The sequence below is a fragment of the Notolepis coatsorum genome (assembly GCF_963971535.1).
Source record: "Notolepis coatsorum genome assembly, chromosome: 8".
NCBI lineage: Eukaryota > Metazoa > Chordata > Actinopteri > Aulopiformes > Paralepididae > Notolepis > Notolepis coatsorum.
The window spans coordinates 82,285,532-82,301,123 of NC_140172.1; the positions used below are offsets into that span (position 1 = coordinate 82,285,532).

General features: G+C 41.7%; 1 protein-coding gene across 1 annotated transcript in view; it reads right to left on the reverse strand.

Annotated features, from left to right (window-relative positions):
* Positions 1-10,595, reverse strand: part of lamc1 (laminin, gamma 1) — a 161,307-nt gene extending 150,712 nt beyond the window's left edge. The window contains exon 1 of the mRNA XM_084320745.1: positions 9,922-10,595. Coding sequence (XP_084176871.1) covers positions 9,922-10,291 — 370 coding nt within the window. The 5' untranslated portion in view covers positions 10,292-10,595. The remainder of the gene's footprint in view (positions 1-9,921) is intronic.
* Between the last annotated feature and the right edge of the window lie 4,997 nt (positions 10,596-15,592).

A 15,592-nucleotide genomic window follows, 5' to 3' on the forward strand; every position in this document is an offset into this window, starting at 1 on the left:
AGGCATTCTTGCAGCATAGGGAGCAAACTAGCCAAAAGAGCGTGTACAGCCATATCAGATCCAGTGGTGTGGGGGTTAACAAACAACAATCCCATTGTTATATGGATAACAGCCGGATATGTTCAAGACTGCAGGTGGTAGGAGTGAACAGTATGGGCTAGATCCACAAAGAATGGATTGCACGGAGCAAGTTGCACCCTTACTTAAGGCCCATGTTAGACTAGTGTTTTTGAGTCATTTTGAATACGTTTGAATACGTTCATGTCCCTTTTACACAGAAATGCGTTTTTTGGCGGATACGTTGTGGCCCTACTGAAACGCTAAATTGTGTTTTCTGTTTTTGAGCAGCGCCAAAACTCGCCGACAACAGTCGTGTAGCCTTCACGGAGCAGTTGTTGCGAAAACGCCCATGCGCAGTAGATACCATCTGCGTGCCCTTCCGGTGACAGCAGAGCTGTCCCAAATAGCTGCAGCTACCATGTGTTGTCAAGTTATTGTTATAAGGACCCCAGTCCAAGCTACAACAGTCTGCATTCCCTTAACAATTGTTTGTATTGAGCCGTATTGTATTGTACCCATGCAATATGTTAAATAAAGTTTACATCCATTCATTCTGCTAGCATTACCGATTGCATGAGCAGCTGGCTAACGTTAGCTATCAGACCCTGTTAGCTCAGAGCTCCTCTTTCAATCTTTAACAAGCATTAAACAAATGGCCCAGCCATCTATTCACCTTTGTTTAATACACACAGCGTTGTCTCTAATGTTATCTAGCTACTGATAGCTCCCGATATCATCAGTTTGGTGCTGGCTAACTAGCGTGAGCTAACGTTAGCTTCTAGCCACAATGCTATACTGTTATAATGGCATATTCCATCCACGTTAGCATGCAGCTAACAATCCCCCCGCCGATCCTTTTTGAGACTAAACTATCCGCTCTTGGTGGTCACTTGTGTTGATGTTAGTTTTGTCTCATCAACAAATGAGAGGCAGAACACACAGTGAATGTATCCGTTTTGTTTATTGCACTTTTATTACACTTTGCTGAAAAAGAAGTGCTGCATTGGCGGCGCCCGCTTGTTGACATTTTCTTTGCAGGAAGTATATTGGCACATTAAAGTTCTGATTGGTTGAAAATTGCTCGGGTTGCAAACGTATGTCTCACTTGGCTACCGTTGCGTTGCGATCTGGAGAAACCGAAAACGAAACTAAGGTGTAACCGGCGCCTAAAATTCATTATGAATTGAAAATGGGGAACCCTGATGTAAACAAGACGAAAGTCTCTCTCTGGTCTGCATCCCCTTAACAAGTGAAGTGTGTGTATTGAGCCGTACTGTATTGTACCCATTCTGCAATCTGTTAATAAAGTTTTCATTCAATGAATCAATCTGCACGGTGATTGATTGAATGAAAACTTTATTAACAGATTGCAGAATGGGTACAATACAGTACGGCTCAATACACACAATTGTTAAGGGAATGCAGACCAGAGAAAGACTTTCGTCTTGTTTACATCAGGGTCCCCCATTTTCAATTCATAATGAATTTTAATTAAGGGTGCAACTTGCTCCGTGCAATCCATTCTTTGTGGATCTAGCCCTATGTGTGTGAGAATGGTAGAGAGCTCCAAACCTACAGTATGGATTTGGTTGTCAACAGCACACAGGCAGATACGCTTCTTCCCACATGAGGAACACTGTCTTTAAAGTATGCTGGAATAGAGGCCTCGAGGGGATGTCTCCTTCATGGAGAGCATTCTTCCTGGACTGACACTTTTGAGCTTAAGTGGAGAGAATCGCCCCCCAGAGGGACTAGTACATGAATATTCAAACCTCTTCTTAGGCAACGAGCAAAGTGTGTGGAATTTCCGGTTTTCAAACGCTGGGTAATTTGTTCAATTCTTATTCCTTTTCGGTCCGAAATCAGAACTGATCATTTATCATAATGTAGATTTCTGGTTGTCATATAACACAATGTCCAGGCTTTCCTAATTTGGCAGGGTTGCCGGGGAGATGTGTAATTTCCGGTGACACATTTGACAAAATAACACTCAATATCTGTAGAGCGCTTACTTTGATCTTTAACGTTATGTGGCTACATTGCTCCGATGTGTCCGTCTGTTTACATCTGATTAGTATTTATTTGTTGGACAGAATGAATGTTTGGTTTATTTTAAAATTAGGACCTAAGGACCGTAATATCTTCTGTCACTTTTCTATCTGTTCATTGACGGATGGATCAATGTAGAATATTGATCACATACTGCGCAAACATACTTTTGCTGGTTGCGACTGGTCCTCTGAGCTCCTCTCCAGTCTAGCTTTCGCTGCTGTGGAGTTTAATCCAAAAGTATTTCCAAATCCTATCGTCTTGCCATCTCTAGAGCCTCCTTTCTCTCCTTCATTGTGAACTCTGTAGGTGAAAGTGAAACCTAAGCATAGCTGCTGTCCACACACATGTTTAGTTTATAATGTTGTCCGATTTATACACTTGATAGCGCGTTTAGTATTTTACAAATTAGCGGTTATTTGAATGTGGGCACTGATATGGGAAAATTAACTCAATGGGGTTTATTCTATTAAAAAACATAGAAAAATGTTATTCAAATATTGATTATTACAACTATATGTCATTTGACATACATTGTAGAATTTATTTTTCCTATATCACGTCAAAGGTCAACCACTCATACATATTTAACTTCAATATCTGAAATATTCTAAAATGCTTAACTCTGCTATAAGACATTCTCCATCTGAGTGACTGTTGTGTGTAATATGTATATTACTGCCCCATCTCTTGGGTCTGTGGAAAGACCAAATGTGGTCAGGGGAGTTTGATAGTATATTTACTAAGGATGGCCAGATATAATGTTGACATTCAAAATACATAAAGAATTGTATACATGATCATTCAATGTATAATAAAAAAAAGTAATTAAAAAAAGGTTGTAGGGACAGGCTTGAGAGTTAGTGAGGGGGTTTCTTTTGTGTGGTGTACAACAATAAATAAAATGTTCTAGATAAAATGCATTTTAAATTGAAAAGTTTGGACTTAACTGAAATGAAATTTTTGTTATTAAAGGGAGTAAAGTACCAAAAGATGTGCCATGGGTTACCAGTACCCGTATCCGTTATGTGAGCGGTACCGAAGCCTAACCAGCACCCGTACCAGTTATGTGAGCGGTACCCCTCGCTGACCAGGGCAAACCAGCTACATTTTTTACAAATGTTTTTTATTTTCCCTTTTTTTTTTTACATGAAACAAGACAAACAATACAATAACAGTAATAATCAACGATAAATCACAGGACAATAACAGAAATAATAATAACAATAATGACAGTCCAGTAATTAAATCAGAATGAAAGTAGATTAAAAGACGTAAAAATAATAAATACAATACATGGGCTCTTGCTCGCTCTTCGCTCTTCCCCCCCCCCCCCCCCCCCCCCTCAAACCAGCTACATTTGTAGGGAATTTGAGCTTGACTTTAGCCTATATCACTGAGATAAGGAAAACAGATCTAACCGCCTGCCAGGTTACTTCTCTTCCCCACTTCTTTTGTACACCTTTCATGTTGTGTACACCTTTCAACCAGCTTGCCAGCCTGGGACATCTCCTCAACACCCCCCCCCCCCCCCCCCCCTACTGCTGTAATGTCAAGTTGGGACATGCCCTCTTCCTGCACAAACCAGTCATTCAGAGGGCACACAGAGATGAAAGTCCTAACAAAAGCCTGAACCATAACTCTTACAAAAATATAGCAAGCGGTAATTGTACTCGATATTAAAATTGTGAGCATGGTGCCCTAACACCAATATACAGTTTCACCAAGTTAAGTCTAGAGCCATATGAAATCCGTTTTATTTTTTCCCAAATTCCATTTTATTTTTTCCCAAATTCCATTTTTTCCGTTTTAATATTTCAGAATTCTGTATTTTGCCTTTTATGCTCATTTTACCATCAGAAATAGTGTCTAATAAGTGGGAATGAATAAATGTCCACAATTGAATAAGATATAACAGTCCATTTAATGTTTTTAAGTGCTGCAACTCAGAAATACAGTTAAATTTTACACAATATTTTTCAATTAATATTGTGACAAAATAAAAATACATATTTCAAGTGTAAACAATAGATACAGCTAGCTACTACTGACATTATCACAATGACAATGTCAGTAACCTAGCTATATCTATTATATTGTGATGAAATTTAGTAATGCATAATTTAGGCACCTTTAGTTTAGTTTATTTCGTTTATAAAGGACAGTGTATAATGGCAATCGTTTGCATTAAACAAATGGATGGGTGCACTAGATTTAGCAAGAAGCTATCATTTCCATCTATAGTCCTATGTACTGTAACGTTTCATAGCTATTTAAGTTTATTTAGATTATAAAGGGCAGTGTATAATGACAATCGTTTGCATTAAACAAATATGGGTGCACCAGATTTAGCTAGAACTTCTAGAAGCTATCATTTCCATATATAGTCCTATAACGTTACATAGCTATTTAAGTGTATTTAGTTTATAAAGGGCAGTGTATAATGACAATCGTTTGCATTAAACAAATGGATGGGTGCACTAGATTTAGCTAGACGCTAAACGTCCTAACGTTATAGCTATTTAATCACAATAGTGTCGCAAGTGTTTTTGCGGGTCCAGTCCACGGAACGTTGACAGAATTAGCAAAACACCTTATCACCGGAGGCATAAAAGTCATTAGGATACTGTTCTGCTCTGAATTGAGGGCTTATTGTGGAATTGTTTAGCTTCTTGACGATGTTAACACTGAAGCAGCCAGACGCTTGAGCACCGCGGCTGTGTTGTGTGTAACACGCTGTAGAGTCCCCGCCTCCCCGGTCGCGTGTGCACCAAACGTTCCACCCAAAAACGAAATTTCAGTCCAGATTAGGCCAAATTCTGCAATATTCCACGTTTTGCAGTTGATTCCATTTTTATTGGTTAATTCCGCGATTCCGTCCGCGATTCCGTGAACGCGGATTTCATATGGCTCTAGTTAAGTCATTAGAATGGAATAGAAATACTTTTATTATCCTGAGGGAAATTTGACACTGCAAATCGCTCAACATTAAACATTTAGACAGAACAGGTCACGAATAAGAATAACAAAACCAATCAAAATGCCTAAGAATAAGAATAGAATAAAATATAATAGAATAAAATATACAGTAAATAAATACAGTAAAAATATACTGAAGTCTACAGTAGGTGAAATATTGCACAGTGCCGTTTCAAAAGTAAGAGTCCAGAAAGATGGTAACTGTCACTCTGTGCTCAGTGATGCACAGTGATGCATTGTATAGTCTGATGGCTGTTGGAACGAAGGACTTCCTGTGCCATTCAGTGCTGCATTTAGGTAGTGTGAGCCTAGCACTGAACCTGCTCCTCCTGTCAGCCAAGTCTGTGTATAGTGGGTGGGAGGGGTTTTCCCTGATGATCTGGAGCTTAGCAAGGCTCCTCCTCTCCGCCACCCTCGCTAGGGAGTCCAGCTCCACCCCAACCACGCTACTGGCCTTCCTGACCAGCTTATGCAGCCTGTTTGTGTCCCCTGCTCTCAGTCCGCTGCCCCAGCAGGTCACTGCCTGCAAGAAGGCGCCCGCCACCACCGACTCATAGAACATCCTCAACATCCTTGTACAGACATTGAAGGATCTCAGCCTTCTGAGGAAGTAGAGTGGGCTCTCCTCTGGCCCTTCTTGTACAGTGCCTCTGCGTGTTTTGACTAGAGTGATAGATCAACTATAGCCCAAGGGAAGGTCTGACAAAAACACTTGAGTGTAGAGATGCTCCGATACTAGTGTGGGATACTGGGCCAAAATACCAGGGGCCATCAGTGTCAGAAATCAAAGCAGGGTTCCCACAGACATTGCTAAATGAAATTCAAGAACTTTCAAGTACTTTTCCAAGCACTCTTTCATTTTAAAAGGGTGTTTAAAAGGATACTTTTAAATGCCGTTTTTTATAGGGGAAAATCGGATCCAATATTTATGGCTTAAAACAAATTTCGACAATTAGTTACACTTTAAAATAAATTCAATTTCTTGATTCAGAACAATTATCATGGATGAACAAAACTTTGATTGATTTGAATTTCAAGGAGTTTTTAAGCACCTTGTTAAAATGCGCCGTTTAAGGAATTCCAGGCCTAGACTTTTTTTTGTAAAAAAAAAATCAAGCACTGTAAGCACTTCAAGGACCTTGTGCGAACCCTGTCAAAGTAAAGCAACTTGAATCTTTGCATTTTTTACAGATAGCTTAGAAGGATGCTGGATCTCTCCAATAGATAAAAGGGCGGCGACCCACTTTTCTTCACATATATTACACATTCTAACAACTATAGTTAAATTATTTTGAGGTTAAATAATTTTAAATTCAACATCTAGTTAACCTGCATGCATGGTTTTGTCTTTACTCAATAGCAAACGCAAGATAATCAAACAAGAGGAGCTAGCTGGCTGCTGTGACTGTCATTGCTAACAGCTAACGCTGGACCAGGTGAAAAGCATTCATTCCGAAAGTCACTGATGCTTGAAATGGCAAACCGCCGTAAATGTTGCTACAATGTAACATTTCCAGTATCTCTTTCATCGTTCTTTTCAGAATTCAGTTCAGAGCGGTGTCACAGTTAGCACCTTGTTGTACAAGTATCGCAGATAAAAAAAAAATTTGATCTACTTTTTCTCCCCATTTTCTATTTTTCTCCCATCCCAATTTCGTATTATCTAATTCTACCCTCCCCTGTCTCGAACGTTGTTAGACCATGCCTCCCACTGGTCGGCTGCAATGTGGACGAAGCCTTGCATCATGTGTCCCCTCCGGTACACGAGGAGGCAGCCGTCGCATCTTTTCACCTGCACAGCGCGATCTCTCAGTGGCGAGGAGTAACGCAACGCTGCCCCCGATACTTCCTGATTCTGCTGTACAGGCGCACCTATCGCAGATACATTTCAAAATGTACTCACAGTTGCACAAGGGTTTTGGACAGAGAAAGTAGAAACGCAATGGTTTGAAAGCTTGGCGTTGCTAATAAACATTTAAAATAATTTTTATAAACTGGTCAACACAGCTTTATTTCCAGCCGAGCTTTCAAACCATTGCGTTTCTCTGTCCAAAACCCTTGTGCAACTGTGAGTACCTTTTTTTTGTATCCACTTTCTCCTTATTTTCGCCGTTTCCAATTCTCCCCTTCCCTGTCTTGATTCTTGCTCGCATATGCCCCCCACAGGTCGGTCATATGAAGGATAGAAGCCTTGCATTACGTGTCCCCTCCGGTACGCGAGGAGGCAGCCTGTCACATCTTTTCACCTGCCAGCGCGGACTCTCATTGGCGAGGTGTAACGTGTGGGAGGCTCACACTACCCCCGCTATTTCCTGTCTCTGCTGTGCAGGCGTCCCCCAACCGACCTGTAGGAGTCGCTGTCCACAATGTCCAGATTACCACCAAATCGACTTCCACCCGCTGACTCTGCCAATTGAGCCAGTATGACGGCCGGCCCAAGCCGGAGGCAACGCCGACAGCCGGATTTGAACCCGGTGTCTCTTGCGTTGGTGATGAGCGCAATGTCCGCTGCGCCACCCAGCCGCCTAACTGTGAGTACCTTTCAAATGTATCTGCGATACTTGTAACAAGCGTTTCGCGGAGGACCAGTTCTTCAGAGTTAATTATGGGATTTTCCTATGGAGGAATAAGGGACTGTGTATTCACTCGTCCTGGTTGTCCAACCCTGTTGGCGTGAATCAGTCACGAAAGGGGCTATGTAACAGTTAATAGGGTCCCCTCTCAATACACTACTAGACCGTGTAAATGCTGGTAAAAACCAGAGAAATTTAGTTTTTTGAGACAAAGCATTATTCGCATAAACTAACAAAAAAAAATCAATTTAAATTAAAAGTATTTAAACCCGAGTGCCATTCAGTTCTATTGTAACGTAATTGTAAACGAGGCCAAATACACAGAAATATGCTTTTTATTTTATTTTGGGTGAACTGCCCCTTTAAGCGTGACTCAGGGCTAATCAGGGAAGCTGTCTGGGAAAGGCCCGAACCTCATTGGAGCGCTGCAGTCATCAATCACACTTCAAGGATAGAACAGAGAAACTTGGCTGACAAAAACGATGCAGAACAGCATCAGTAAGGTATGAAATAATGAAAACAGCTTATTTGACCATTTAAAAAGTGAACGTTTCAATGTTAAAATGACATATTTGTGTACATATGATCATGGTTCACCGCCCACCGGCTCTCTTGCAAGGTACCCACAGCAGCTTTAACAAGAAAGATCAAAAATAAAATAACGTTTACACAATTCCTTCTTACACAAGCTCCCTACATGGCTACATCCCTCCTATTTATTTGATTAAACTAAAAAAAAAGCCAAAAGTTAGTCCACAGTTTGTAGTTTCATTTTATTTGACTATTATTGTTTTACAGTTGGTTACTTAGTTAGTATAGTGCGATACTTAAACCTTAGTACTCAAACTCAGTATGAGTACTGGCAGTCAAGAAGTACTGTCTGTTGGCTATATCCAGAACAGCCACAAGCCCAGTAAGATACCTTGTAAATATGATAATTGCCAGACCACTGCTGGCGAGCCAAGTTAACATGTTGCAAGGAGAGCAGAAACTCATTGATAATGTAATGTGAACTCATGCCTGCCATGATGGAATCGGGAAACAAGTATGGGGTCGTTTCACGCCAAGGGCACCGGTCTTGTGAGCTCCTGAGAAACCTATGCAGTATTCCTATTCTTCCGTCTTTCCAAAAGGAAAAAACACCCCAATTGCTATCAACATGTAGCTGGCCTTATCATGAAAGCAACTTCAACTTGTATGAAGAGGTCTAGTATTCTAGTAAGACCTACAACACTTGCATGGCCATGGGCAGTGTTCCGAGTAGCTCAACAACAGACCAAAACAAAAGGATCTGCAGAGAAGCTGGCCTACGAATCATATTCTACACAGCGTATGGTTTAGTACAGAATGATCCCCGCAAAAATCACACCATGATGATTTTGAATATGCATTTCAGTGAAAATTAGAACAATGAAAATCACGGAGCCCTAATTCTAAACGTAGCTTTAATCAAAGTGTGTTCCCCAAGGCTACAATGAGACCATGACTAACCCACTCAGGAATGTCGAGCACTATTAAAAACAGTAGGTGGATATAGCTAAACCAGTCTCGGAAATAGCCTACCATTTTAAGTTCATCCAGCAGCTCTATAGGTACCCTACCCGTTAGACTCACATTTATGCTACATAATATGTACTACTCAGTTGTGAACACCTGGCTAATAAAATAATAGGCCTACTAACATTGGATCACAGCAACAACAACAAAAGATAACACCGTAGTTGAAACAAGAGCGCTATGTTCCTAAGGGACGTGGAATTACCCATGGATTGTGCCTTGAGCAAAAACTACTTTCTGAGCGAAGAAATGCATTCTCCTTCCCTCAACAACTGAATACACATACGAGGTGACATCTATAGGACATGACAGGACACGGGTATAGTAATAACTTAACACCTCGCAAGCTGTTGGACAAAGGTTGCCAATTCCGCAGAAATGGTCCACTCGAAAGTAAACAAGGTACCACGGCTGCATGCGTGTCCAAATAAATAACGTATTTACACGTTATGAAGTAGCTGGTGGCCTGGCACAGTTTAGAGTGTTATTATTGTCGCTGGCTTGGTCGATGCTTTGTTATTCCTTATTACACAAATATGATGTAGCTTCCTGATGAGGGGGGGACCCTGATGTAAACAAGACGAAAGTCTTTATCTGGTCTGCATCCCCTTAACAATTGTGTGTATTGAGCCGTACTGTATTGTACCCATTCTGCAATCTGTTAAAGTTTTCAATCAATCAATTCAATCAATCAATGACTTACCGAGATGAAGGGTGATATTGATCGCATTCGGGTACTGGATGCCCGCTAACATGGTTTGACTTTGCCACCAGGTGGTGTCCTGCTGGTTGTTGTAGTCGGTGAGATACACCGCTTTGTGGTGGTGCCGGTGGTCGCCGGCGTCGCAGATGTGGCACGACTTGGTGACCCCCGTGACCCCGGTCTGCACGCAGTACTCTTCTGGCGGAGAGCCGCACGTATTGGTGGCGACCACGGTGACATTGAAGGCGGCGTTGACAAACTCCGGCATGCACCTCTGAGCCTGGGAGTCATCCATGCATTCATCCATGGCACCACGGCACAGTGACAAACAAGTCAATGAAAACACAACTCTGAGAAACGAACGCATCATTGAGTCCCTTCTTTCCGACCTCACGTTATCTTCAGCTACAAACTACAACACGGATCCCCCGACGACACCCTCTCGGCAATCTCTCCCAAAACTTGGTGGTAACAAACCAAGTTACCGCGACCCCGAGAAACCGAGTAAAACCATGCGGGGAGTTGTTTTGAAGCGGTGCCTCCTTTTCCAACAAAACGCGGTCGTTCTTCTTCTTCCCGAAATCCTATCCTTTCCTCGCAGCTCCGCTTTCTGCTCCAGAACGTCCTCGGTCTCGGTGCTTTGTGTCTCAGTGCTTTGGTTCCACCGCCATGGAGACACTACTTCGCCAGGAGAAAGAACTATATCCGACTACACCCTACTAGCAGCTACTGCGCAGGTGCAGAAGCACAGAGACGAGCCCTACGTCGACTTCCGTAAGAAGGATGTACTGCGTTCCTTTAGGCTCGGAGGCTGGAAGGGGGTCGTCTCCGACTAGCTACAGGTCCTTAAAACATGGAAACCCACGCTTAACCCTTTTGCAGTTTTTTTCCTTACAATTTGTCTTGTAATGAACTACAACTCACAAAGACAGTTTACAACTGTATATAGCTAATATACGTACACATGTACTCAGCTAATAACAAAATTAACTTTTATACGATGTGCGTGGCCGTGTTGAAATTACGTCAAATGACGCTGAGGCTTGAAGTCGGGGTTGAGAAATCATACCGGAGTTTGCGACTATGAACTACCGAGTTGACGTGCCGTTTTATTCGATTTTTACTAGTGGGAAGTCGGAATTTCCTACCTGCGAGTTATATGGAATGAAGTGGAAAGGGTATGAGGGTCCTAACCCAACCCCCTCCAATGTACAGTAAATGTCCTAACCCAACCCCCTCCAATGTACAGTAAATGTCCTAACCCAACCCCCTCCAAATGTACAGTTGCCTACCCAACCCACCCAACCACCTCCAATGTACAGTTTCCCCCACCCAACCTCCTCCAATGTACAGTTTCTTCATCAAATGTATACTCTCTTTTTTAGACTATTTTTGTATCACAAACTACTGTATTTGTAAATCTGGTATGTCATACATGTCTAGATGTAGCAGTAGGCCTACTGTCTATCTGTATGTCATATTATGTTAAGATGAATTGAAAATGGGGGACCCTGATGTAAACAAGACGAAAGTCTTTCTCTGGTCTGCATCCCCTTAACAATTGTGTGTATTGAGCTGTATGAGCCCCATTCTGCAATCTGTTAATAAAATAATCAATCAATCAATCAATGACTTTGATGCTCAGCCGAGCACTGTAGGATGCTTCTACCCCTGTAAATAATAATAATAATGATCAGATCCAACTTTTTAAAACAAGTCTTTCACTTAATGACAGCGTCCTGGAAAAGACACAAAAGCATACACGTTCAAAAACAAGTCATAAACTGAGAAGTGGAATTCTCTAGAACTCTAAATGTGTCAATGAACAGCACCTGTTTTGAATGAATGTCCATTAGGACATTTGTCTTGTACAATCATTGTGCCATAAAGACACCACCACACGTTTGGGACACATTGCAATATGTTAACGCAGACAAGATATCCCATTGATATGACTGGACAAGATACATACACAGTCCATTCTTCATCAGTCATATAGGAATGCAGATTTTGTTCCTCGCTGCCCTGCTAATTCATATTGGCTGGAGTTGAGTGGATGTACAGTGTCTTTGATGATTTAGTTAACCTCGTGATTTGCAATAATTTGAAGCCCGTGATTTGAAAAGTCTTGTAATCTAATGTCCGTGCATTTTATTCCACACAAGGGCATCACTTTGTTTTGAAAAGTGGTGGGGACACTTTTTTCAAATAAAAAAAATAAAACATCAACCTCTATTTCCTATCATATTTATGACTTCTACCATATCACACATCCTGGCATAGAGATATACAATAGCCTAATGTTTTCCACCATATCGCTGGTCGTGTCTCCCCATAAAGCTGGATCTGTAACATTGTTCAAGCAGTCCTCCTGCGTCTAGAATCCATACTTATAGGTCCTGGTTGTGGGTTTCCAGGTTCAATCAAGTCGAGTTGAGGTGGGGCCATGTTCACACTGTCATCCTCGCCAGGTTCTTTGCTAGTAACATTAGTAGCATTGTACAGTATGTTTTCTTATTGTGCAAATAAACCTTCTCAAAAAAAATCTCAAGATGTTCTCATTCATTACATTTCTTTGTGCACATTATTTTTCAGATTTTATTTTATAATTCTTTTTACAAATTGTACTTTTACAAAGTGGTGGGGACATGTCCTCAGTGTCCCCAGCGTAAATTAAACACATTTTTGTTTGAGATGTTGATGTATTTTGTGATCTGGTTTTTGTTGATAACTGTTATGTTAGGGCACTAAACCAGGAGAGGAAACCAAAGGTGAGAATATTTTCTATGAAGGTTAGATAAAAGAGCTGATTGATTGATTGATTGATTGATGATTGATTGATTGATTGATTGATTGATTGAAAACTTTATTAACAGATTGTAGAATGGGTACAATACAGTATGGCTCAATACACACAATTGTTAAGGGGATGCAGACCAGAGAAATACTTTAGTTTTGTTTACATCAGGGTCCCCCATTTTCAATTCATAATGAAGCTGCTGGCAGTGAATTTGTGTAGTGTCCTTAGCAGGTTTAGTGTCTGTTGTTCTTTGCTGTATATGGTCTGTGTGTTGATATTCCAGGTTACGTAGTAGAAAAGACTCACGCACATCCCAAGTATAGTCACGGGTGCTCGACTCAAATAGATATGTAAGATTGTGGGAAAAAAGTCAGCACACCGTCTGCCGTGTTCCCAAGTTTAATTTACTATAACACAACGTTTCGGCCTATGGCCTTTGTCAAGTGTCCGATATTCCAGGTTACTCATTAGAATATTGAAAGATTCAAATTTGTATAGCCCACACCTCAAAGAGCTGCAATGGGCAACAGTATTGCAATTTGACCACTTTAGATTAAAAGAAGACACTGACATAATGTGAAATAGCAAATAGGCTATCTGGAAGCCTATTTCTTGTTAATAATTTCAAGTCATGCTGTAACTGAGGGGTACAATTCCCTGACTGTATTGTTAGATATGATACTTACTACCACTACCTCTTGTACTTTAGACTCTGGCCACCCAGTACTAGGTATAAATAATTATGATAAACACTCCCACCTGATGAAACGGATCCAACACAAATGTACCAAGTCGAAAGTCTGCGTTTAATAATAATACATAGCAAAAGGTATGTACAACGATCACTTAATTACATTTATGATTTGAAATAGTATGCACTTTTATGGCAAATGAGTATTCGTAGGTAGATCAATATCGAATGTCCAATCTCTGATTGCGCAGGAAGCAAATATACAACCTGGAATATTTAGGGAACAATAGCAATGATACTTGAATGATTATATAGCTGGATACACTAGGGGAAGGTTCCGACTGCTTGTAGGACAGCTGGAGGGGGGGGGGTAGAGTCTGGCTGTATCCCGTCTGGCCGAGGGTATCCTGGGAGAGCCCACAGTCGTGCGACCCGGTGCCCAGCGATCCTCGATCCACAGATGAAAGCAGTTGGACTCTCTGTGGCCGGCGTCCTCCGGTCCACGATGGAGAGACGTGAGGCGACCTCGTCGTGTAGAGCGTCTTCTCACCTGTCGTCCTCTCCGGGGGGGGTATTTCCAACACACCGCAGTGTTGGCCTTTATCCATAGAATAATGTTGTGGCTGATGGTTGTTTAACACAGCAGGAGACGATATTTCCAATTTTAACAAGTAGGTAATTTATTTAGGAAAAGAAGTTTCAACAGCAGAGCTATGGATCGAGCAGAGGATCACCACAGCTTGAACAAAAAACACTCTACCCCTCAATCCCTCTGCTTGTCCCCTAAATCCCCTCTCAGTCCTGCCCCCACATGACAGATATGATGACGTGTCATATCATGTCAGATATGACATGACGTACATTAAGATGACACGTAGATTTAACATCGGAGAGAGATAAAAACATTAAGAACATCGAAGAGAGATAAAGACATTAAGAAGAACATAGATTTAGATAAGAGATAAACAAGATATGATGTACACACACGATATGATGTAAAACATTAAGAACATCGAAGAGAGATAAAGATTTAGTGAGATGTGTGTGTGTTTGTGTGTGTGTGTGTGTGTATGTGTGTGTGTGTCTGTGTGTGTGTGCGTCTGTGTACAGACGTGTGTGTATTGTATGTGTGTATTGTGTGTGTGTGTCTGTGTGTGTGTGCGTCTGTGTACAGACGTGTGTGTATTGTATGTGTGTATTGCGACACAGGGAATGTGTGTGTGTGTGTGTGTCGGTGTGTATGTCTGTGCGACTGTGTGTGTCTGTGTGTGTGTCTGTGTGACTGTGTGTGTCTGTGTGTCTGTGTGTGTGTGTTGTGTCTGTGTGTGTGTGCTGTGTATGTGTGTGTCTGTGTGTCTGTGTGTGTGTGCTGTGTATGTATGAAAGAGAGAAAAGACACAAGATTAGAGCACACGATATGATGTACTGAAATGTCCATCTGCCTATCTTGAGGTTGTTTTAAGAACATCAGCCAGACTGTCACCCTAGTGTCTTTGAGCCCTGCTAGTTGACCTATATTAAACTAGTCAAGACTAACCCCTTTCCTACCTCCACCCCCGTATACACATTTTCCACAACAATAATCAAAGTACTCAAAGCATAATCCAAGCCGGGGAAGGCTAGCCGTCGTCGGTAGAATAATCCAATATACAGGTCCACTCGCTCTTTGGCCTGGAGCTCCTCGGGTGCAGCTTCACGTGGGGTCAACCACCCTGGATAAGCGTCCAGCTGATGCCCGAAACGATGGGGGTGCTGATTACTATAGAACTCTTACCGCACGAGGCACTACATATGAATAGACTATTATTAGCTTAATAGAATACGTCCAACTCGACGATATAGTGCCAAATATGACTATTCAAATATTAATATACACGATGTCTCAATGCCGATACTGGGCCGAATTGGCCTTACTGCCCACACGTGGTTCGCGGGGAGGCTTTTGCGTCTGTCACTCTGTTGGAGGGTAAGGAACTGGACTAAAGGGAAGCTCTACTTTAATAGCGCAGTATATATACGCACTATGAACAAATAGTACCATTAGTGGTGCGGTAGACATATTCCTACGCGGAACTAGGACTTGTCCATACATGTTGAGCGGTACGATTGAACCTGGTCTGAGGGGTATGGCGACCTGGCACCAAGGTCTCGTCCAATGGTAGAATGGAGACTATTATGGG